The sequence below is a fragment of the Pyrgilauda ruficollis genome, unplaced genomic scaffold (genome assembly GCF_017590135.1).
Source record: "Pyrgilauda ruficollis isolate IOZ18807 unplaced genomic scaffold, ASM1759013v1 scaffold6, whole genome shotgun sequence".
Lineage (NCBI taxonomy): Eukaryota > Metazoa > Chordata > Aves > Passeriformes > Passeridae > Pyrgilauda > Pyrgilauda ruficollis.
Window position 1 is genome coordinate 8089576 of NW_024527710.1, and position 24344 is coordinate 8113919.

The 24344-nt window shown below is 38.8% G+C and overlaps 1 protein-coding gene across 1 annotated transcript in view; it reads left to right on the forward strand.

Annotated features, from left to right (window-relative positions):
• PIGK (phosphatidylinositol glycan anchor biosynthesis class K) overlaps positions 1-24344 on the forward strand; it is a 64314-nt gene that overhangs the window by 37246 nt on the left and 2724 nt on the right. Inside the window, exon 10 of the mRNA XM_041483480.1 lies at positions 4858-4933. Within this exon, the coding sequence (XP_041339414.1) occupies positions 4858-4933 (76 nt within the window). The remainder of the gene's footprint in view (positions 1-4857; positions 4934-24344) is intronic.

The following is a 24344-nucleotide window of genomic DNA, read 5'->3' on the forward strand; positions in this document are numbered from 1 at the left end:
TCAAACCCGACATAGCCCATTTCAGCCTCTCTTTAATAGGAAAGCTAATAACTTTTTCTGATGTGGTGCATAAAGCTCTGGTATTTTGTTTTCTTTTTATTGCCAGATGCAAGTGTGTTCCTGTATTTACAGTCAATAAAGCTATCAGTGCTATACACGGGTTTAGATTAATAATTTCAGCCTTTCAGTCTTGGGTATCAGGTTTAGGCAGTGCTGTGTTATTTGCATCCCTTGGGCTCATGCTGTCTGTCCAAGCAGCTGCAGTGTTTCTGCTCAGAGCTGCTTCTACAAGTGGCACAGCCCATTCCAGCATTTTCATTCACATTATTCAGAGGTCATGTCTTAAACTCCCAGGCAGCACTTGAGTGGTACAAATTGTTTGTGTCTACAAACAAAGAAAAGAAAGATGACGATCCCCAAACCCCTTCTGCTCATTCAGTTTTGTCTCTGATAGCCCTTTGTACCCTGTTCACATTCTGACTGCCAGTTTGGATAGTTTCCAAGAGAGTTGATTCCTTATTAGGATTTACCATCAAAGAACAGGAATTTCAAAAGAGATGCAGTATTACCTGTACATGGGTCATAGGTGTGAAATTCTGTGACCTTTCTGAGCCATCAAGTCTAGAGAACATATAAGAAGGAAAAAATACTATCATTAGTCCAGCTGTCTGTTATAATTAGTGAATATTTATATTAGCTCAAAGGGCCAGGTTTTATGTTACCTAGACTTTTCTGTCTCTTAAATGTCTTAACAGCCTGTTTCTGCCATGAGCAAACCATTTAGTGATCACATGTTGTACTTTTTCCCCCCTGTATTTTTGTAATACTTGCAGAAGACAAAATACATCTCTGCCCTAAAGCCACTGCAGCTATTCTGTGTAGAAGACCGTGGGCTGGGTTTGCACTTGTGGAAGAATGTGCCACCTCCTCATGCTCAGAATTTATTTTTCTTTAGCACACATTGACTGTCTCCCTTAAGACCGAGCATACAAATATAAATAACAAATAAGATATTTCACCAAATATCTTGACACGTTTTACTGCATTTAGATTCACTTTCCACAGTTTCTGTTTCATGCTCACTTTCCTTCATCTAAGAGCAGTCATAGTGGCAGTATAAAAATAGCTTTTAAATTGAGTTTTTCAAGATCCTCCTCTTCTGCTATCTCTTACTGCTTCCCACTTCTCTTCTGATTTTACAATTCTTTCTACTCTTCTCCCTGAAAATCAAGATCTCCTTATGCTTTGCATTACCAGCTGTCAGGCATGATGCCGTATATGCTGATATGCCACTGTGTTAGCTTGCTTTGCCACTGTTGGCAGCACTCTGCTGTCATGCTCAGTTGAGACAGAAAGGACTGTTTCTTACTGGAAAATTAATTCATGAAAAACTACCTTTGTTTCTGTAATATAATTGTTTTGAAAGAAATTAAACATACAAAGAAAACTGTATTACAACAAATTAGTCCTTAATTTTATAAAGGTTTAAGTGTCAAATATGAATGAACTAAACACAGTGAGGCCAACTAATGTAGTGAAATTGCAGCCTCAAATTGCCACATGTGATTTGAGCATAAATTACATCAGCTGAGATGGTTTTTGTATTTGGATTTTTTTTCCTGACATAACTAGGTCTGAGCAAAAGGGAATGCGTCCCCAGGCATCTAGAAATTATCTCTGGAAGGAGTAACCAATTTGCTTGTGTCCCTCTGTGAAAGGGAGAGACAAGGTCAGAAGAATTGTATTGGACATGATCTTTATCCTGACATGTTCTTCTCCTCCACCCTGCAAAAGAGGAGGAGGTAGAGCATCCTCTTCTGTGTTGACCTGTTTCTCCCCCCAGGCCTTTCTATCCCTGGTGCTTTTATGAAGAGGACTGCTTTTTCAGGTCATTCTGCCAGTCTAGGAGTGCTGGTGGGCTGCTCTTCCTAGGGCTAAAATGAAGGAGCAGCTTTGCAGCAGGTTTCTTTCTCCTGGGTACAGGCTGTCCTGATGGGCTTTCTTTGATCCATGGCAAAACTGACCAGGGTGACCAAGATGACTTCTCAAAGACAGGGTGAGGCTGCAGCTGTGCTTGTGAGCCAGACTGACGTCCTGTCCTGCAGCCACGTCAGTGTCACTGTCAGTGTGGCCCCTGTCACCAGTGTGGCTCACCCCAGCTGGAGAATGTCTGTGAGTGGTTCAAGGCTTAGCACCTGCCTGGAGCAGCCAGTTGGGGATGCAGCCCCTGCTTTGGGGGAGAGAGTTCAGCCATTTGTGAGCTGTATCGTGGGGTTTGATCTTACTGGTCCTGAGCTGTCTCTGTTCTTACAGAAATGTCTGGGTAAAACACACCCTTTGTTCCCACTTGCAGGGGATTTCAGGCTTATCTGCAGGAGAGAAGAATCAAAAGTCTTTTGTAGACTTGACTGTTAGTACATCACTAAACACATATACAAAAAGTTCATTGCATTACAGCAAAAATTTTGAGAAAAACAGTTCTGAACTTCTCTTCCAAAACACCTGTGCATGTGTGTAAACATTTTAGAGTGTGGGTATATAAACGTACATGTTTATTTAAATACATTAGAATGTCCACGTACCTAATCTATATCTTATAATTCATTTACATATAAAATGTAGTGTAGTTCAAGTGACTTGGGTTTTTTTTCAGAAAGTAAATCAGAAAAAAAATAAAATGTCTTTCTTGATGTTGAAAGGCTTCTATCAGCGTAATTTCAATTTAAATCTAATTACTTCAAAATGCATGTTTATACTACTCTCCCCTTCCTCTTTTTTTTTAGTTAAGCTTCCTAAGGCTTAAAATTATCTTGATAATTTTTCTTTATCTTTTTTAATCCTTTGTAATTTGAAGGAAAAATTTTTTTTTTCATGCAGTTGATAAGGAGTGTGTTTGACACTGCCAGGGAATGGTGATTCCATCTAGACAGAAAAACTACCAAATGTTCAAGGTCCTTGATGCAACAGACATACTCTTTTTTTTCGTTTCTGCTAAAATTCATTTATAGTAATTTTAGCTGCTACTTTCAGCTTCAAGTGTTAATTTCGGGACTTGAGATACTCTTTTTTTTAAAATTCCCCAAATTTGCAGTGTCCCTGTAAAAACTGTAGAAATAAGCATTCAAGATACTGACGAATATTGTGTTGTGTGTACAGTTGTTCCATATCTAGAACTATGGCTAAAAAATGGGCTTAGGTAGCTGGTATCCATAAATCAAGGTGTTGTGTCAGCTAGCAGGCTCCCAGCGGAACAGAATCTCCAACTCACACTGACTGCATTGTGTTTGCCAGTCGGGACCAATGACAGAAAGTAGGGAGGAACTGAGTGGAAAGATTCCTTCTGCACTCTGTGGTGGAGTTGCTGAGAAGCTCTGATGGTTGCACTGGACTACAGCAGCAGTGTATTTCATGATAAAAGTATGAATTCATCATTGTCATAATAATCCAAAAACTCTGAAAACCATATCAGTAAATGAGCTCAATCTGTAGACCAGCTTCAGCAGTTCAGAGCCTGCTTATTTAATTTGTCTTAAGCACATTAAACGGTTCTAGGCAGGCTGCCACTATGATCTTTGAAATATTGCTGCATTTCTTTTGTTCTCTGCTTTTAAATTTCTTATACAGTAAGACTTTCATACTCTGTTCATTACAAATTTCTGAATATTCAGACTCTTTTTTGAGCTTAAAGCCTTTCAAACCACAGCAGAAATTCAGTAGTGGGGAAGGGGAGAGATGTGCACTTTGTCCTCTCTTTTTCCACAGCCTGTTGACTTCCAGTGCAGACACCAAGCCTGGAGGTTCTGACTCTTTACCTGGCAGCTGGTCTGCAGGTCAATTAACCCAGCAGGTATGGATCCTTTTTGGCCAGAATAGGTATAAGGTTTGAGCCTGCAAAAAAAATGTCACAATTTTTGTCTGAAAATAATTCTGCATCAGCTTAGAGAAGGGCCTTGTTTTTGTAAGGATCTTTTTTTTCCCCTTTCACTTCTTGTCATAGTGCTCAAATTCCTATATTCAGAACTCTTCAGAAAAACAGAGGAATGGCTGATGAAAAACTTGAGTGATACTTTGAAAATGTAGCACATGCTGTGAAGTTCCAGTAGATGAAAGCAGCATGGTTGAAGGGTTTAAAACATGCTTTCATATTAATCTACTATCATGTAAATATTCTTTTAAGACACTGCTTATGGATTCCAATTTTTCAGCTGCAACCGCAGTTTATTCAAAGTTTAAAGGAATATGATGTATATTCTTTGGGAAGTATTCACTCTCTATATTTTTTTTTCACACTAGCTTTTTGGCTTTTTGGTAACCAGGACTACACACTGCTGTACTGGCAAATGCATGAATATTTGTGGTGTTGAACTTCTACCACATCTAAACATGGCTGTGTACTTGCAGCAGAACTGGGAAATGGTGAATAATCCCTCCTGCCTTTTGAGATGGTCGTATTTGAGTTATGTTGGCAGGATTGAGTGAAGAAGCTTGTATTGTTAACAGTGCTGAATCTGCTCTGTAAATGCGTAAGACTTTTTTTCCATGAGGAAAATCCAGCTTTCAATCCAGCTTTCACCAGTCCTTGTTCACCTAAACCAAAATTTAAAGGTTTTCTTAGGTTTCTGCTGCTAAAATTGTGCTTTATGTCAGGGGAAAAAATGCACAATGTTATGAACATTTCTGTTTACTATAAATTTGTTCTTTCACTCAACTTTATAAGAAATACATTCCATTATTGTAATAAAATACACTTTTTCTTCATCCTTAAGCAAAACAGTATCCTGAAACAGTTAATTTCATTAATTTAATTTGGTAAACATTGTACTGACTTTGACAAACATGAACTTACTTTCTTCCTAGGTTTCCAGAGGAGGAGTTGGCAACAGAGCCACTAAAATATGCTGAACAACTTCCTGTAGCTCAGATAATACACCAGGTAAGTCTGTCTATTTTAAAAATTCCTTTGAAAGTAAAGAACATCTGTAATACTTAAACTGCTTTTCTAGGTCACACAGAATTAATGTCCTTGTGCTGGAAGTATGTATAAACAAGATACACTTGTTCAGATGACAACTATTAAATTATAAAAGTCTCATTCTGAACGAAAAGATGCTTGCTGTATGACATGGTTAACACTCAGAGCTACTTGTTAAAATTGTTGTGTGTCTGCTGATAGAAAAGAAAAAAAAATCCATTAATTTATCTGAATTTGCATCTTGACCTAAATCATATTCCCCTTCCTGAAAAAGCAGTCAAAGTATGGAGTCATCATTGTGGAATAATTGTCATGATGAGTTGAGCAGGGAAAACAATCTCCCCTCCTAATACAATTCTGAATTAGCACCATTTTTATTTCTAGCTATAGCAGTATCATCATACTTTCTGCTTTGAACAGGGTTTTTTTGTTTGCTTTTTGTTTTGCGCAATTAAAAAAAAGGTTTCTGTTTTTCCTAGATTGTGCCTTCTAACTTTGTCTTTATTTAAATGCAATACTGTGCTATTGATTTAGGTAAACTAATGAGAATGATGTGGACATACAAGCTGGAATTAAAGTTTTTATTGTAACATGTCTCCCCCAGTTCATGGCAAGGAGGAAGAAGAGATCTTTTCTGTGCAGAAGATTCTATATTCTCTTCTTCCTCTTTCCTCAGAGATCAAGGCCTGGTTTTCAATCCATCCTGCTGGGTAGATCAGGTACCCAGTGTGCATTCAGGTGTCTCCTCATTCTTTGCTGTCAGCCACAGAGGGCTCTGCCTGTTGTGTGGAAAAGCTTATGGCCAAATAGCTTACATAAAACTTGTGTCAGACATGACTGGGGAGACTTAGCATCCCCCTTCTTGGGGGTGCCTTAAAGGAAGGCTAAATGACCTATTCTGTTGAAGTCATTTGGAATTTTCTCAAAATAAAATAAATAATTGTTAAACTTTGTAGATGTGAGTCCTGCTTCAGGGATAAGTAATTATAGTTTTCTTAAGTCAGGGCTAAACAGGTCACATTACTGTTTTCCTAATGGTATTTTGGCTGTATGGAATCTTCCTGGTAATCAAGTATGCTCTGAAAAACTGACCTGAAATTTGGGGAAGATAATGACAATTCATGTTGGGAGACAAAATGGTGCAGTCCATTCACTGCCTTGAGATAAGGAAAATTTCCAGACTGAAAACTGGGACTTGTTACTGGTCAGAGTAGCACTAAGCCAGATAGGCAATGTCAGATAAATCTGTGGTTTCAGACTCAGCTGTTTTTAAATGCTTGAAGATCAACAGGAGCAAATAAAAGTCTACTAAGTCCCTTAATAGAATTTTGTAAACAACTTTTTATGTGCTAATTATTATTGTAGATCTTCCCAAATACCTTTATCAATAAGTGTTTTAAAGCATCGAGTCTCATGCTGCAGGCAGTGCTGGTTTTACCTTAAAGGAAACAAGCTTTATTTTAAAACCTTAAAGTGTACAAGCCTTTCCTGCAAGTTGTAAGCACAAGGGATTTTAAAACTTTTGGCTGAAATCTGCACCTTCAGGAAGAATTTCTGATGTGTTCAGAACATGGAAGATTGGAAATCAGGACCAGTTTGTATGTCAGGAACTCCCTGGTGTTGTCAGAGCTTCAAATGACCCAACAGCCTGCAAATGTCACATTTAAAATTCTGTCTTCATGCCTGACTCTCAGCATAAATGAATTAAACAGCAGAGCAGGCAGCCAGTCAATATGTTCTTAACAGTGAGAGTGAGCAATGAAACAGTTTGGGGGTTGTTTGGAATCAGTAAATAGAAAGTGCATGGAATGGCTCACCTAGAGGAAAAGCTCAAATAGGAAACAGAATTAACCTTTAAAATGGTCGAGCAGACCAAATGTCATAGCAATATTTTTACAGCATTAGGTGGGTAATAACCACAGAGTGTTCATTTGGCCACTGTGTGTTACACTGCAATAGAACATCGTGTGTGGAAAGGCAAAAAGCTGGGTTCATGTGCTCTCACCTGTTTGCTGAACTTGCCAGTACTACAGAGCTGGGGTCTGCACAAGGCAGCAGAGCAGACCCAACAGAACTGCAGATGTCTTGGATGCAGAGAAGCCAGATAGAAGGAGCATTGTTTAGCTGTGGGGACAGGGAGTTTTTGCCCTGGCTGTGCGTGAGGCTGGTGCTCTGTCTGAGCCTGCAGCCAGCTGAGCATCACTGCACCAGCATCATGCTGAATCAGCTCTGCAGAGAACCCCTTGTACCCTTTCTGAGGGACCTGCACAGCTGGGAAAGTTGTGCAGTGGCCTTGTTTATATAAAAAAGGATTTTTTTAAAATTTTTTTTTTTTTTTTGCTCTAAAGAAGGAAATAATTATAAGAAACTAAAAAGTGTCAAGAGTAAGAACAGTGAATAGTATTTGTGGTCTTGTGATGCTGTATCCAAATGGATACATACATACTCTAGACATATATAACAGCATCAGTGCTGTGTACTTATAGCATAAATATACATTAAAATTTCACAGTGGTGGACAGGCATCCTAAATTAGTATAATGTATGAAGTACATTTCAATTATACTTTTTAGCCAACATAGCCACTACTACTATCCAACTTTAAAATTGGATAAATTTATTCTCCTGAATACAACTGAAATACTCTTTGTTCTTTTAACTGAAATAAAAAGCCTCTAGTGCTTGGTAAAGGAATGCAGTCATTAATATAAACTTGTAAAAATTGAACTTTCAGAGTAATGCCCACATGAGACAGCCTTTTTAATGAGATTCTCTCTGTAAAGCCATGCATACAATGCTGCTACTTACAGTAAGTTTATGCTACTTAGAATAAGGCCAAAACAACCCCCAAACCAAAACCCAAACCAGAAAGAGGAGGAAAAGGAGCGATGATTTCAATTCTGCACTTGTCTTTAGTCAAAACAGGTCTGGTGGAAGAACAGGGCAAGCTGCATTTGAGAAGATTGTTTCCATTTATCATAAATGATATTCATTGCTGGCCTTGCAGTTCAGCACGTCATTTTAATAAAAGTACCTAACTTTAGTGCCAGTGCTTGTGCTTGGAATGTCACTGTGTGTTAACATATTGGCCTAATCAGGATTTAGGATATTGAAGAGACGTAAATTGTTATAGGTGTCTTACTGATGGAAGAATGTTTTATTGATGAAAGGCACATTTCAGCAGATAAACACCAGATCCCTGATGGTGTCATAATTGAAAACAAAATGAAACAGCAAATTCAGACCACGATCAACTTGCATACGTATTTTAGTCCATTTCAAACCATTAAGCAGATAAATGAACATGCTGTTAGACCAGGATGGTATTTCAGGAAAGTGACTTGCAGCATGTGGTGGAAATTGCACAATTTACTTGAAATCTGACATGGTTTACAGTTGCAGATTTACTTAAAAATAAGGAGTTCCTTAAGTATTTTTTCATGGGGGGAATGTTACATGTAATATCCAATTAATTTAGATTGAGTTTCCTTTTGGAGATATAAGTTGGTTTGGTTTGTAGAAGTTTTAACCTGTGCTTTTGTGTTGCCCTTCCATGAGAAGGCTCAGTGGCAAATGCCTCAGTAATTTCAGGAGGCGGCTGGGGAGCTGTGCTGGCCCATGGAGGAGATGTCTCTGTTCCAGGGTGTGGAGCACTGGGAGTTTGGCTCACTCCAGCCTTGGGCAGCATAGGGAGCTGCTCTGAGGGTGTTTGCTGCAGTCACCATAGGGAAATTAAACAGGAAATTTATGAAAGATGATGGCAGGGGGATCTCCAGAGTTAAAAATGCGCAGCCTGATGGCCATCAAAGGATCCTGCAGGGTTGCAGTTCTGCAGTAATTCTTGCAGGAAGGCCTTTGTTTCCATCATTTCTGTGCTTCTGTAACAAGTTTGCAGCCATCCTTCCCCCAGATAAAATCCTTTTGCTTTGAAGATCAATTTTCTGTTCATTCTCAGGGCCTCATTCTCATGTTGTAGAGGGTGGTTAGTTTATTGCATTTGTTGATGTTATTCTGGTTTCATGCTGATTTAATTGACAGAGATTTTCTTCAGTGGCATTTGCCAGAAATTGTTGAAATAGTATTAAGAAAATAGAACACACTATGTTGTATAGATTTTTTTTTTGAAGTATCTTTTTATTATCTATAACACAACAATTTTAGCTCTCAGACTTAAAATATTTTCACATTAAAGTGGTTTTATGTGGCTTACAATCTGTGTGAAGTGTTCAATATGAAAAGTAACCCATCAGATGGTGATACAGTCTTGAAAACATAACTTTAATATTCAGGGATCACACCAGTGCCTTGCCCATTGCCTTGTAGCTGCTCTTTGGCACTTTATACAGTTCAGGAGTTCCCCTCACTCCCAGTCTGCTTCTGTCCTGATGGTGGAGTCTTTGTTCCTATAAATGTTTTATAAAGCCATTAGTGTTCAGAACTTTGACTAAGTATGCAAGGTGCTTAATAGCACAACAGTAACCCAGATTTTCATTTTTATTTTTGATGCAGACAGGAGGTTTTGTTTATGAATATTAATTTATTAAAAATTTTAAAGTACTTTGATAAGTGATATTTGCATTTTACTGTGTCTTTACAGGCTAAGGGGTTCAAAAACAACTTGTAATACTTAGATGTCTCAGGTTTGATGTGCAGAGTTTTAGACACAGCTATTTATACATTCTTTGAAAATCCATTCATGTATCTGTGTTTGAAAATAACTTTGAAGCATTGAACTTTTTAGAGCTCTGGTCATGGTATTCAGCTGGATGATGTCAGAGATAAAATACAACCTTTCACCAAAAGGTCCAGGTTTTGCTGTACCTGCTAGCACAGACACAGGTCTGCTCAGGCAGGGATGCTTTTCTTTGTCAAAAATGGATTTTGTCAGGATGATTGAAAATTGAATTTTTCATACGAAATATTAAAAAGTACACGGACTTCAGAGTCCAGTTTTATTTTAACAAAATCCATCACTTGGCTTCCTACCAAAAAGCCTTGTGACATGTCAGCCTGCCCTAGGACACCTGCCTGCTCAGGCTTTACCACTGCAGTGCTGAGCAACGTGCTGAAGACAAGTGTTGTCCCCTTACCATGGCCCCTTCTTGTGGCCATTTTGGAGTGTCCAGAGAACAGCAGCCTGTCCTGCCAGTGCTCTCATCTGTCTGGTCCAGACTACAGGTGAGAAAAGATGTTGCTGATGCACTTCATGGAAATCTGTTGTCTGTCCTTCCTCACCAGCTCACCTGAAGTGGTTTTGGGGGCTCAGGCATTCTGTGCAGAGCTAAACCCAGGTGTGCTGTACCCTTTCTGCTGAACCTTTCCTCATCCAGGGTACTTGGGATGTATTGGAGTTAGAAATTAATGCGTCTGCTATGTTTGGGTTTTTTCCATTTCTTTTCTGTATTAAACATATGTTTGTGAATTGTTTAACCTAGAGGTGATTTGGCTACATTTTACATCTATAATGGAAGTGGTCTCAAGTGGAATCATGACTAGATGTCATCCAGCATGTAAGAACTTGCTTTTCCCCTAAATTGTAAACAGTATATAGACTTAATTTCTCTTACTGCTGCATAAGTTAGAGATTATTTAAATCCTTTGAGCTTTCTTTAAATTGAGTGCTACCTAGTAGAAAACTTGGCGCTTAAAAGGACCAAAAGAAAAAGAGCTATTACTGCACACTTTTGCCAACCAAACCAAATAATGTCATAGAGCAGCAGAGGTATTCCTGCCAACACCTTGTGCTACTTGGTGCTTATAGGTGCTTTGAAGTTCACTCCCTAAGATTTCTTCTAATACTCAGTTTGATTCAAACAGGCGAGGTGCAGAATCTTGCTCTGTGTATGAGTCATGTAATGTATTAAGAGAGGCACAGTCCCCTGTTTCTCTGACTCACTGCAAGAAATCACCAAACATAATCTTAACTTGCTTATAGATGGTACAGATCTTTTACTGGCAAACCATTAAACCAGAGATTTTTCAGGCTTTTTTTTTCATCTAGTGGACTACTGCAGAGACAGGAATGGTACTCAAATGTAATCCAGTAGTCGACACAAACAGTAAGGTTCTCTCTCTTCTTTTCTTCTTCAGAAATTACATAGCTCATTAGCCACATGAAACTTCATAACATTCCTGAAATACAGCTTATCTGAGTGCAGCATAAAGTATTTTTGTAAAATAGAGACAATGTAATTTTTAAAATTTTTCCAATAACAGAATACCATGATGTGGAGTTAGCATAAATTACTGATCATTTGTTTTTACTGACAAGACACAGCTTCTTCTGTTTTGTTATGGTTTTCATCTGACCATGATCTTCCCTCTCAGCAGCAGAGATGTAGTAAAACAGTCTCTTCTCTTCCATCTTCCCATTAAAGGACTCTTGTGGGTGATCACTCTCTGCCTATCCAGGACCATTATTTTACTGTTTCTCAACCACAGGGGAAGTTCTGCTGGTTTATCTCTTTGTTGTTGAAATATTACATGGAATCTCTTCTTAGTCTTCAAGACAGAATAAAGACAAGTATCTGAGAATTATTTTTCTTTCAAATGCTGCTCCCTAAAGGTTAAAAATTTAGCAACAATTATGGGGACCTTCATTTATGTAGGGCTGGAGTGCCAAAGTATTAATGCATGGGGAGCACTTCCTTTGTCTGTACACAACACTGCTCAGCAGAGCCAGAAAAGAACCATGAGTGCTTTTTGTTGCTGACCAAGCATTACTGGGGAACTGAATGTAGTATTAGATTTTTTCCAATTATAGCTGAATACAATGGATTGAATAACTAAATGCATTGGAAGGTATCTTGCATGAGGAGCCTGAACAGTCACTTGTGTGTTTCTTAACTGTTTCCTATTAGAAATACCACATTGAACATTTTATGTAAGCCAAGAAGGGGAAATTTTACCCGTTCCAGCATCCTAGAGACATTAGATATCTTCTTCTTGCCAGAACTGTTGCATGCATGCTTCACCTATTCTTCCCTGTTTATGCATTAAAACATGCAACTTTATGTCCTTTCTTGCATTTTTAAAAAATGAAACCAAAGGGTATTTTAAAGAATTACCTGTTTTATCTCTTACACACTACTAAGAACAGTTCATTGAACACTTATCAATATGTCCTGTTTAATGTGCATGTACATTATGAGCTCTGGGCATCAGTAGAATCCAGTCTCTGCTGTCACATGTCTTGGAATGTGACTTTATCCTCTCTTCACAGAAGTGGCTCCCAGCAAGGTGACAGTAACCCCCAGTCTGTGCTCTCCCTCAAAACCAGTCTCCTCTTCAGAGAGATGCAGTAGCAGGCGTGGATGCAACTGATGCAGTGTTTTCAAAATTACTGTTTTAGGCTGTCCGGGTCCTGCAGTTTGGACAAAGAAGTTTTAACTCTGATCTGTCAGTTTTCAGAGGTCATCTTTCTTTTCTCTTTCTCAGCCTGTGAAACCCTGACATGTACAGATTGGCATTTTATCTCCATTCTTCTTTGGCACAGGATGGGAGATCAGTTTGACAGACAGCTTGGAGCAATTTAAGGGGCTGCCCCTCAAGTGGCCACACTTCACTCTCACCAGTGCTGGTAGAGTCCTGTGCTCATTAAGCACAGCAATGGTGCAAAGTACTGCTTGGAAAAAAGGGGCATTTTTCATCCTGGCTGGGTATGTGACTACAGAATTTCTAAAGCCAACTAGGATATGCAGTATCACCTAAAACTGATAAAGTGTATTCCTGAAAGTTTTTGTTTATATTTCTCATAAGTAGATGAGAGTAAAAATAGCTGTTACTGTGGAAAGTTAAAATGGAAATAAATTTGGGGCTTTTGTGCATATCATGGGAGTGCTCAGTTTGCCCTTGAGAATACTGCTAATATGAGGCTTTATATGTGACTGTAGCCTCATCCATTTTGTGGATTATGAGACATCAGTTTCATACCCACCAGCATATAGAATTGTCAGATGTACTATTAAAAAATATATGAAAAGATACCCTGGCTCTATAGTAGCTATAATTGTTAGAGGTGCTGCACTGGATTTGCAGCTTCTTTAAGAGGTAATTCCTATAACCATTTCTTTTTAATAAGCACTATTTAAGATGTAAAATGAAGGAAGATGTTCAGGAAATGACTGTAACATGACAGGCTTTATAGAGTGCTGTAGATCTCTGGGGTTTACTCATCTGAACTTCAAATAACTGCATTTCAAGGGTCGGTAGTAACGGTATAGCCATGGACTCAAAAATTTATTATATTCCTTATATTCAAAAAATTGATTTGCTTCTTGTCAGCTGAAGCAGCCATGTGTTTGAAGATCCTGTGTGCACAAGGATCTTCACTACGCACTATTGATGTTTCTGTGTCTTTGTTTTGGCATGGGACTGATTGTGCCATGATCCCCTTTTGTTGTTCTTCACGACCTGCTCACAACTGTGATTTCAAGGCAGTGGTTACTGTTTCTATTGTGCTTTATCTGTGCTCCGAGCTTTACAGAAACAGACAGGTTCAAAAATGCTTGGAGCTTGAAGTAAACTTCGGATAGCAGGTTGGCAAAAAGCAAGCCAAGGTTAACAGCAAGAGGTTCTGATTTGCAGACTGAGGCTGTAAAGGACCATTATGTTAATCTCTTCTGACTTTCTGCACAAAGCACACAAATACTTTTTTTATATTCTCCCTTCTTTGTGGCTGTATTGACATCAGGAAGGATATGTGGAAAAAGGGTTTGAGCAGAGGCTGGGAGATGTTTATTCAAAACATCGTAATTATGGGGGGAATAAAACCAAGGAGGACAATTAGGGCATGTAAGAACATATTCGTGATTGCAGCAAATATTCACAGTACTGCAGCTGGTACTGAGGAACCAACATGTACAGGTCCCACGGGTCTCAGTTACTGACATCATGTGAACTGTTGCACCCTGCTATAGGTAAAATATCAATAGCTGTCTCACTTTGTTTTGGGCAGATGATATTAGAACTGCTGCTGTCACTGCAAATGTAAGGAGGCTATTTTTAAGTGAGTTCTGTGCTTTGAGACTCTTTTCTCTCCTTTGTGGTCATAATAAGCTTGGCTAATATCAGCTTTTTTCCTAAAATTATCTCCTTAGCCATTTCCACTCTCAACATTTTATTCCTCTCTTAAGCATATAATTCACTTTTTTCATCATTCCTTGTTTCCATGATATTTTTATGTGATATATTGGTCTGCATTCATTTGCATTTGTTGTTTATAAGTCAAAATTCTTAGATATTTTGAGTCTTTTTTGATTTGTCTGCACTGGGTTCCATTTACTTGCTGTTCCTTCAAATATTGGAAAAGTGAATGCTATTTAGGGCAGTGAGGTGAGTTGTCTCCAGTGGGGATAACTGAATAGGTTTTTCAGTACATAATGGTATGCAAATAATATACCTCTGCCTCTCATGGGAACAGACTAAAGAAATGCACAAGCTGTCTGTGACCTTAATAGGTTTGTAGGCATCAGAATAGACCCCTGACTTTTGCTGAAGCAAAGTATGGGATGTACAAATACTTCAGGTGTGTTTCAGGGCTAAGCAGTGCTGTGGAAAAACTGTGAATTTAGGGTGTGGTCCACACAGCTCAGTGTGTATGGCAGTGTATCCCAGCAGTACAATACAGCTGATGCACAAGCAGTAACACAAGCAGTAGGTTCTAATAACAGTGACCATTAATAACATGGATGATGCTTGAAACATGCTAATTCATTGTGTTGCAAGAGTGTCTTCATGTACAATACAAGGTGAGGCTGCAAAGCGCAGTAAAATGAGAGGTAAGCTGCTCCATTTGTCTGTTTTTATGTTTATGATGTTTTATGTGTAAAAGTACCTTTTAAAAATTTTTCTTCTTTTTAGTTTATTTTATTACATGTTCTAGAGCAATTCAGGAAACAGATGCTGCATTTAAAAAAGCTTTGATTTAGTGAGGCTTTCTGTGCAAGAGAATGCATCCTTCCTAAAACTTCATTTTACTTAAATTAACTTGTATTTCCACTGAGGATGGCTTATATTAAGCACAAAGGGAGGCTTAGCAGTTTAGACTTCCATCAAATAAACTGCGTAACTAAAAAGAGAAGATGCCAAGCCTCACATACTTGTACTTGAAAGAATTGTGTTCTCTCTCATGGGAACTCGAGATTAGAGAAATTATAAAGGCTTTGCATAAAAACAGGGAGTTAGAATTAATTTTTGCTTAAGCGGGGAAGTGTCAAAAGCCTATTATGGTAATTTTTCAATTTTGTCTTAACTGTTCACACATTTTAAAATAGTTGTACAACTGAGTGGAGGCATAATTGATGTGTTGTGGTTTCTTTTTCCTTTCCTTGGGCCATCATAAAACACAGCTTAGGTGCACTTAGGCATGGAAGAAGTAGGTGTGCTAATTAAGTAGATGAAAATTTTCATATCATAGTGAGAAAATTTACCTAATGGATTGGAATAGTACTCTAAGAATGGTTCCCCTATTCTTAATTACATCCAAGTACCAGATATCAATATTACATGAAGACAGTTAAGCCACAAAAACCTTAGTGAGAAGACATAATTCCTAGCAGTAGAATTACGGGGTTGTAGAGACTATAATGTTTATTATTATTATTATTATTATTATTGTGAACAGTAGCACTATAAGTCTACATTTAAAAGAAATTACTTTATTCATTGTCTTTTAATGTATAGTAAAAGCTGAAGATATTGTGGAATGAAGAGCTACTACTACATTTATTTTTTAAATCTTTCTTAAATTAAAAATATATAAATCTTGTCTATATTAGAACAACCAATAAACTGCTGTGGTGTAGTAATTCAAAATTTTTGGTTGGCCTAGAATAAATGTTAGGACTTCCCTAGGTAACAGAAGACTTTATCAAATCCTTTTAATGGTAAATCAAGTCTCTTTTTCTTTTCTTAGATACAGTATTAACAGCAAGAATACTGTTCCAGAGTTACTTTTGTTTTGGTGATCAGCTTTGCTGTTCCATAGGAGGAGTCTTTGGACCAGGCTTTGCATTTGGAATGAGATTTACTGGCAAATGTAAAGTAAGCAATGCTCCATAGTGGTCATTGATTAGTAAGATACTGTTTTTTATAAGCAGAGAAAGGGCCCCTTTCCTAGCTTGCAGCTGATTTTTCTGCAGAAGCCTGTTTGGGCTGTGAAAATGCTGCTTTGGCATCCCCAAATTACACCCAGGCCAGGTTTTTTCTGGCTGTGTGCAGTAGAAACTGGCGAAAGAACAGAGATTTGCTGTTTTGCAGGAGTGAGGCACATTCTGCTTCAGCACTTTTCTGGTGCTGCTGAATGGTTTCTGTCAAAACCCACTTGCAGTGTCTCTTCACATGAACCTTAGAGGGGTCTGATTGTTCCTTAGCTCTTCTCTCCCCAAAGCTGTGCTTGGGAATTACCTGACTAAAAGTGTTGGTCCTGCAGTTTTGGTGAGATGAGCCTGGAGGGGAGGCTCAGCAGCCACTGTGGCTGTTAACTGAGATCTCTGGTTTCTGATGGGTTGTATTTGTGTCCCTGCAATAGAATGTCAGGAATAACACAGCCAGGTGTGAGCATGGATGTGTGTTGGGTAGAGGTAAGGAGAGGATGCTGTAAGATCCTTGGGCAAAGCAAAATGTATTTTGTAGTCTTTATTCTTACTGTATTGCTTGATGTTGCACAGTATTTGTGTGTGTATAAGCACATGTGTAATTTGAGTGTAAGACTAAATTTTTGACCCAGTTTTTGCTACCTGTCACTAAATATATGCTGGATTGGGACCTTCCTGTATCAAACACATTACTGAAGTATTTTATAGTACATTGTCCAAGATGCAAGAATTAATTCCATTTTGTGGTGTCTGTTCAGTGTTGTGTAACATTTTCATTTCTCACATAACCTTGTAGAGTGCTTATTAATCATTACTTTTTTATTGTTTACACATGAAAGCTTCCCTGATAGACAGTGTTTATTTAAATGGTATTCCAGTGAGTAGTAAAATTAGCAGTAGGAGTTTTGTTAGATTTTTTTCTTCTATCCACTGTATTTCTTCTGACCTTATACAGCATAAAAAGTAGGTGTTACCAATAAGCTCACATTGATAAGGAAAAATATAAATGTTATCAATCTTGATATATTTTGTGGTGCTGTGACAGCAAATACCTTTCTGAACACTTTTCCTCAGGGGAAGGCACTCTTAGCTCCAAATACATTCACACATTTATCCCACTTAACCATGTAATCCTAGGTGTTATTGGTGATTTTTTTGTGTTAAGTTAATTATGTTTTGTTTACTCTTCAGTAGCATGCTGTGAGGAGCACAGAAATGTAACTCACGAGCTCTTGACAGGACTGATGAATGGCCACAGACAGAGATATTGGCAGGCTGCTCTCTAGTGCTGTGTCTAGAATTGTTTTCCTAAATAATTCAGAGGGTTGAAATTTGATGAAATCATTTCCATTTGAAGAATGAATGGAAGGGGTAAATGAATGAAGACTCTGGTAATGGAGCAGTTGTGTTTATACTGTTGGACAGTCAAGACAGCATCCTGCATCGTGATTCCTGTGCAAATTCTTTGCATGGGGTTGTGATTGAGCTTTGTGCTAGTGATTCCTTCTGTCATGATGGGCGTTGCTGTGAATTAGCCAGTGATTTCATTCTTTTCGGGGGTGCTTAACATGAAAGCCCATCTACAAATACATGGCTGACAAATGGGTGATGAGTGGCACTTAGAGGGGACTGAATGACAGCTGGACAATAGAGCAGTAACCTGTGGTTAGTGTAGATGGAGGTAGGCAGGAAAACTGCAACTGGTTTGCCCCTAGATAAAACCATGTGTGGTTTCATCCTTTTTAAAGACCCTTTTGGAAGCTGTTGATTCTGTACCTGTCATGTGTGGTGGTCTGGGAGGGTGTTGGGAGGGTGTGTCTTCAGCTGCACTCATTCATTGTTCCGGGAAGATGCTCTCTATGAGCCCCACGTAGTATTTGACTGATGAGCTGTGTCATGCAAATGTCACGTGGGAACAGTGCTTATTTATGATACCATAAATCTGCTATTTTTTCTTAATGCCTACAAAAACTCTCTGCAGCAATGGATCTGCTCTCTGAGACTCCTTGTCCTTTGACATACTAAGTGTAACAGAAATGGCTGTTTTGTGGAGGTGTAATTATGTGGAGCCACTAAATAAGTGCCTGTATGACTGCCATGTCCATGTTTTATGATTTGTTTTCTGTAGCAGCTAGGGTACTCAAAAGTATTGGGTTGATATTTCGGAGCAGGTCTTTCTTCTTTTTCCCATAAGAGAGTACATACAACATAAACTTGGGTAAGAGCACTTGTTTGGCTTATGAATTCAAGACTACTGAATACAGAATCACCTGTGAAAGCTGGGTGGTGGTGGGGAACAAACCGGTCTGTCACCAGCTGTTACTCACTGGTTTGTCTCTGAAAATGAAAATGAAATGCATTAAAAGTACAGCCATACTTGATCTTGCTCTTAATAAGTGTGAAGGCATCTTTTGCCTCAGCCCTGCTTCTCCCTCCATTCATTTTGTCATGCCTGCCTTTTGTAATGCTGTTTCAAGTTGTGCAAACTGGAGCTAGAAAATGTCGAGCTTTACTGCACATGCATATAATGCAGCACAGAGCTTAGGGTAATGGAGAACATTTTAAATTATAGCTGTAGAGATTTGAGAAATGGACATTAAAAACTATGTGTATAAGGATTTCAAATGTAGCTGTTGAAGTATTTGATTAGATCTTGTACTCAATGTGGCATACTCGGTATGAGAACTAATGCAGTCTAACATCTGCTGTTAATACAGCCTGTCACCTGGCAGTAAATGAATAGATACTTACAGGACATAAGAAACAGAAGTGTGATTGGAACCATCACTACTACTTTGAAAGAAACAGCATAATAATTTATTAACATCATGGTTTCTCTATATAAACAGAAAAAGAACTTTGATTGAATGTGAATACTCAGAATGACACTTCATCATGGAAGTTCTAAGCATGCAATTAATTTTATAAGATTAGGAGTAAAACCTTCCTTGGAAAAATTGATTTAAAAGCATTTGAGTGGACTCACCTTGTGGTTCAGAGAGATGCTAAGGGAAATCCAAGTCAGAGTTCCTAAGAGGAAGTAGGAGGGCTGCGCTCCTCAGAAGGGCTGGGCTGGATGAGGCTGGTACTTGGAATAATGATCCCAGATGAAACAGTGCCTGCTCTTGGGAAAACAGTTCTCTGATGTGGCTGCAGACCTCGCGCTGAGGATGGAGATGAGGCGGATGGAACACTTCACTTGTTTCTTGGTGCAGAGCGCCCGGCTCCTTCCTGTCCCCTGCACAGCCGCCTGACCCTTCCTCCTCACAGCACGGCCAGCAGACTCTTCCTCCTAGCAGCTAAGCCACTCTGTGTAACACCCATCCTTGTTGGACATGGCTGGGACCTGTTAAGGGCAAGGCTGTTACAGTGCAACTCATCAGGGCGAGGTTGCTTGCGATCCATTCTCCTAGGCTCTGAGAATAGCTTGGCCCTATTTACACCACAGTATTTCTGTGAATACAAAATATTCTTGTCCCTCTAGCAGCCTTCATCTCCTTTGTTCTCTGCTCTCTCTGTCTGCTTAACCCACAGTTTCAGTGGCAGTGACTTGCTTTTATATCTGATGATTTTTGGAGGTTTCTCTCTGCTGAGGTCTGCCTCACCAGTGTGTGTTTTTGTCATTTTCTGACTCCCTCCATTGTAAGCACCTCAAGGAGTTTATCTTCCCATTTGTGGCGTGACACTGAGCACTGAATTCTTGTCTTTAGTCTTGTTTTTGCTAATAATCCTCCTCTTGTTTAAATTAATTAAATATAAACGTATTTAAAAAGGAACATGCTTTTCTAAGTAGCTGTAACTGAGTTTTGAATACCAAGTCTACTTAATTAAGCTGCTCATCTGGTATTTTTGCATGCTTCAGTTGGTGTGAACCTTTGTGCTTGCAAATGTAATTCATATATTTGCTGTTGACTTAGGTGGCCTTTGTGGAAAATCATGATCGTGGCTTCATATATGGGTATGAATTTGATTAAAATATAACAAACAATTTGCTTAGCATACCTTAAATAGAGGCATTTTTGTTTGGTTTTTTTTTCCTAAATACAACCTAATCTGACTTTTCTCATCTCCTCTCTAAACCATTTGTGAATTCCATTATGTAGCTCAGTATCAGCAGAGCAGGTGAGAGCTCAGCCCTGTGCCAGGCTGTTGAGGACAGGCAGAATGGTCTCTGTGTTCTTTCTGGGTGTAGCAAATCACACACCTGCAGTTGGGAGTCCCCCTGGTGCAATCCCTGTTGTGTTTGCTGGGTGGGCATCACTCAGCTGAGCACTGACTTGTCTGGGAATTCAACTGCCTTGGCTCCCAGGTGCTGGCAAGGCTCTCTTTGATTAGAAGTTGTATATTATGTATTGTATCACAGGTTGGAAGATTAGTGAATAATTGTTAAACCACTAAAAGCACTTTACAGTGCTGTGAAATGGTAAGAGATAAATCTGAAAGTAGGCAGTAATAAGTAGAAGCTCATTTTAAAAAAGCCCTTCTAGATTATGAATTTTAGAAGGAAATGAAAAAGTAAAGCTATCATAACAGTATTGTTCCTATTACAATGATTATACAAAGTAAATGTTAAAATGCAGTTGTTGGTATTGATGTTAATTTAGTTTAGCTGCTGTTTTTTTCCCGTACCCTTTGTGAGTTTTTGTTGTTGATGAATGAACTTCCTTCATTATTTTATTAATATTGGAGATATCAGTAATCATGGCAGTGTGGTTAATAAATACAAACCGGGAGATTAGACAAAAGTACTTTAAATTGTTTTGCAGATTAACAGGCACCGTTCATGCTGGAGTTCTCTTATGACTTTAATCTTGCTGTGGGCACAGAAAGGATTAAACTATTACTTGGTGGCTGCAGTTATTTGATTTCCCCCACTCCCCTGTGAGGACCCCAAAATCCAAATAGTACCCAACAAATTAGAAGTGCAGACTTCCACTGAAAGCTTTGAGGACATATTTTATGCTGTGATTTGCTTGTGATACATATAAATTCATTATGAAAAGAAACTTTGTTGTGTGCTTTATCATAAGAATTGAAAGGATTACCCAGTTTGAAATTCCAAATTGCAAGTAAACCTGAGTTGTTGAGAGTGCCTCTAGGAAATACGTAGTGTGCTCTTGGCACAGTGCACTCTATAACAGAATTTAGCTTCTCCAAGGAATTTCCTTCAGTTTGAGATCAGATTTCTGAGATGAGAAGCCAGTGGATTGTTCCAGTTTTGGATTTGAGGTTCACCTTAAATTTCAAAGACCTGTTTTGAGGCATGCATCTTTTTTTCAGGTTTCTATACTGGTCTTTACAAGAGAGCCTCACATAAAATTTGATACTTTGAGGAACAAGAAAGAAAACCTTTGGTATGCAGTGGAAGAAAAAGAAACATTAATTTAAAGGGAGAATGACCAAGAAGAAAATTTGGAAACTCACCCCCAAAATACATGAAATGCACTCACCCCAGTGAGTGCAAGCACTGCACAAACAAGTGTGTTTCATTTTTCTGTGAGTGCTTGCTGGCCCCCAGGACGAGGGGAGATGGAGAAGCCTACAGAGGATGTGCACAGCCCCTCTCCTGGCTGTAGCTGCTGCTGCCTGCCAGGCAGCCCCAGAGCCCTCGGACGTTTTAGACCATGTGTGCTGCAATAAATAGGCCAGAACTGGGTCTAGGACACTCAGTGCTGAAAGTGCAGTGAGAATTAAGCAGGGATTAATTTGAAATCCAATAGCTGCCGCTTTAATGGACTCACTGGCACCCAGTGCTTCTGATGTGTTATTTTTGTGCAGTTGCACAGGGATATTTTACACTCCTGCTACAAACACACACCATCTGCCTCAGGTGGGGAGAACATCCCCTGCTACAAGGATGATGTGCACATTCATTTCTAAGCATTTGCACCCTTTCTTAAAGCCCTCTTTGGAAAAAGGTACTGGAGGACTGAAGGAGATGATAGAAGGATTTGTGTATCCCTGTTTCATTTGGTAATTACTTAATTCCTGTCTGCTTGCTCGGCTTTCTGGGCTGCAACTATTCAGATGTGGATTGTGAGTTTAACACAAAGCTTTCTGTACCAATATTTTTGGGCTTATTGAGAACATTAAGACAGAGTTCTGTTGGAAGACTGTTGGATATTATAATCCGACAGTCTTCTGATGTGGAAAACACTTGAATTTATCCTTGTAGATAAGTTTTAGACAGTGTTGTCCACGTGAAATGTTAATATGTGATGTTTTAAATCTTATTTCTGTTGTGATGTAACATTTTAAAATTAAACCATTCTTCCTCTAATTAACACTTCAGCTTTTTAAAATTATTTTTTTCATAAAGCACATTTTAATTGGAGTAACATGTATTGCATGTTTTATGAAACACCTTCATTGAAAGTCTTGGATACTTTCCATTCAGGTCCCTATAGACCCATCCAGTTTGAAAATACACTGTTTTATCCTCTCCTTAATTACAGTACTTGGAGCAACTCTCTGTTAACTGTTTTTAGGTTCCACAGGATAATGAGTCTACCAGAACTAGAGAGTGTACAGCAAAAAACTGTTCACAGGAGGAAGCTTGCTGTTGCTTAGCTACCTGTCTTTTTAATTTGGAATCTCCAGCAATTCCATAATGACTAGTCCTTAAGCTGCTAAATGTATTTGTTCATGACAGATTGTACATTCTGAATGTGCATTTCACCTATGCATCACTGCCATTACTGTGGGAATAACGAGGGTGTTTGGAATGGGATTGTGTTGTGTGAATCACAATACCTAAAAATGTCGGTTACAGAGGCAGTTCCTTCTGGTGGGTACCACAGTGAAATTCAGAATAACTTGAGTGAAAAGTTGTCTCTGCTCCTCCAGAGCAGTCCCAAATATGAACAAGTTTTGTGTCATCTGTAGGTAGTGCAACCAGTCTGTAGTACACATTCTCACATCAATTTGAAACATAATAGTGATAGGTAATAAATTGCAGATCAAAATACGATGACACTTAACATGGTTTTGGTCCATTTAGCATTTTCTTGCAAGTGAGAAAATGGCCTGACGTGTAAAAATTGCCTGAATGTCACCGAAGTCTGCTGAAATAAGACTCTGAACTAGGCAATAGACATAGGAGAACTACTTTTCTTTTTGGAATCTGTGAAAAAATTTACTTACATTAATGCTATCTGGTCAGTCCTAAAATTGATATAAAGAGATAGTTTGTCTGGGCTTGTGGCCACAGAACTGGTATAAGCATAGAAAGAAATTCTGGCTTTTCTAAACCCTTTTCCAGTATGTGGGTCTAAAAAGGATTTTCATTTGATGTTAAAGTGAATTCTTTCTTACTATAATAGTCTTTCCCATTAGGAGAAATGTCCATGACTCTTCCCCTTTTGCCTACACAAAACAGCCACAGCAGCTTCTGCAGCAGTATGGGTGAGGCACTTGTGTGTTTCTGGGAGGGCATCCCATCCCCATCCCATCCCATCCCGTCCCGTCCCGTCCCATCCCATCCCATCCCATCCCAGTGCCCCGGTGCTGCCAGGGAAGGAGTTGTTGGCTCTGTGCTGGCAGGGCACAGCTGGAAGGGCCCTGCCAGTCCGTGTGACAAGCACAGCTGGCTGGCACAGGTCATGGGAGCAGTGGCTCCGTGTCCTGTGCAGATGGGGCCATGCACAGCTGCCAAAAGCAGCTTTTTGTAAAGGAACTCCAGCACTCTGCTGCTGAGCTGATGTGCCCACCTGGGCAGAGTTTTGTTATTGATGCTTTCTGTGTTGTATTTGTTAGGATTTTAGAAAGATGAACTTGTTAGTTTGACAACTAATTATATTTTTAATTTAGTGGTGAACTCTCTTGGGAATCTATGAGCAAGTTAATTTAAATGAAATTAGGTATTTCAGCTCTTGCAGGTATACTTTGTGGATTTAAATGTGAATCTGTGTAATCCCATTTTAGATATTCATAAGGTTTTGATGTCCTCATGGAAAATACTGGCCTATTTCAGTATGATTTTGTGCTCAATTAACCATTTAGAGATATTGACTTACACAGATATTCAACAGAGTTGAATATTTTTGCCCTTTTATTGTGGTATAATATTTATGTGTATATTTCAGTTTCTGGGTCTGTAAATCTTTCTTATTAGGATAATTTATTTTTAAGATTACTGAGTATGTAGCTCTTATACAACCTCATATAATTTTCGTCATGCCTTCATGGTTTTAATCCTTTACATTTTAACATTGCATCCCCTGACTTTAAACTGACTATATACATGTCCTTGATTTCCCAGTGCAGAGCCACTGCTG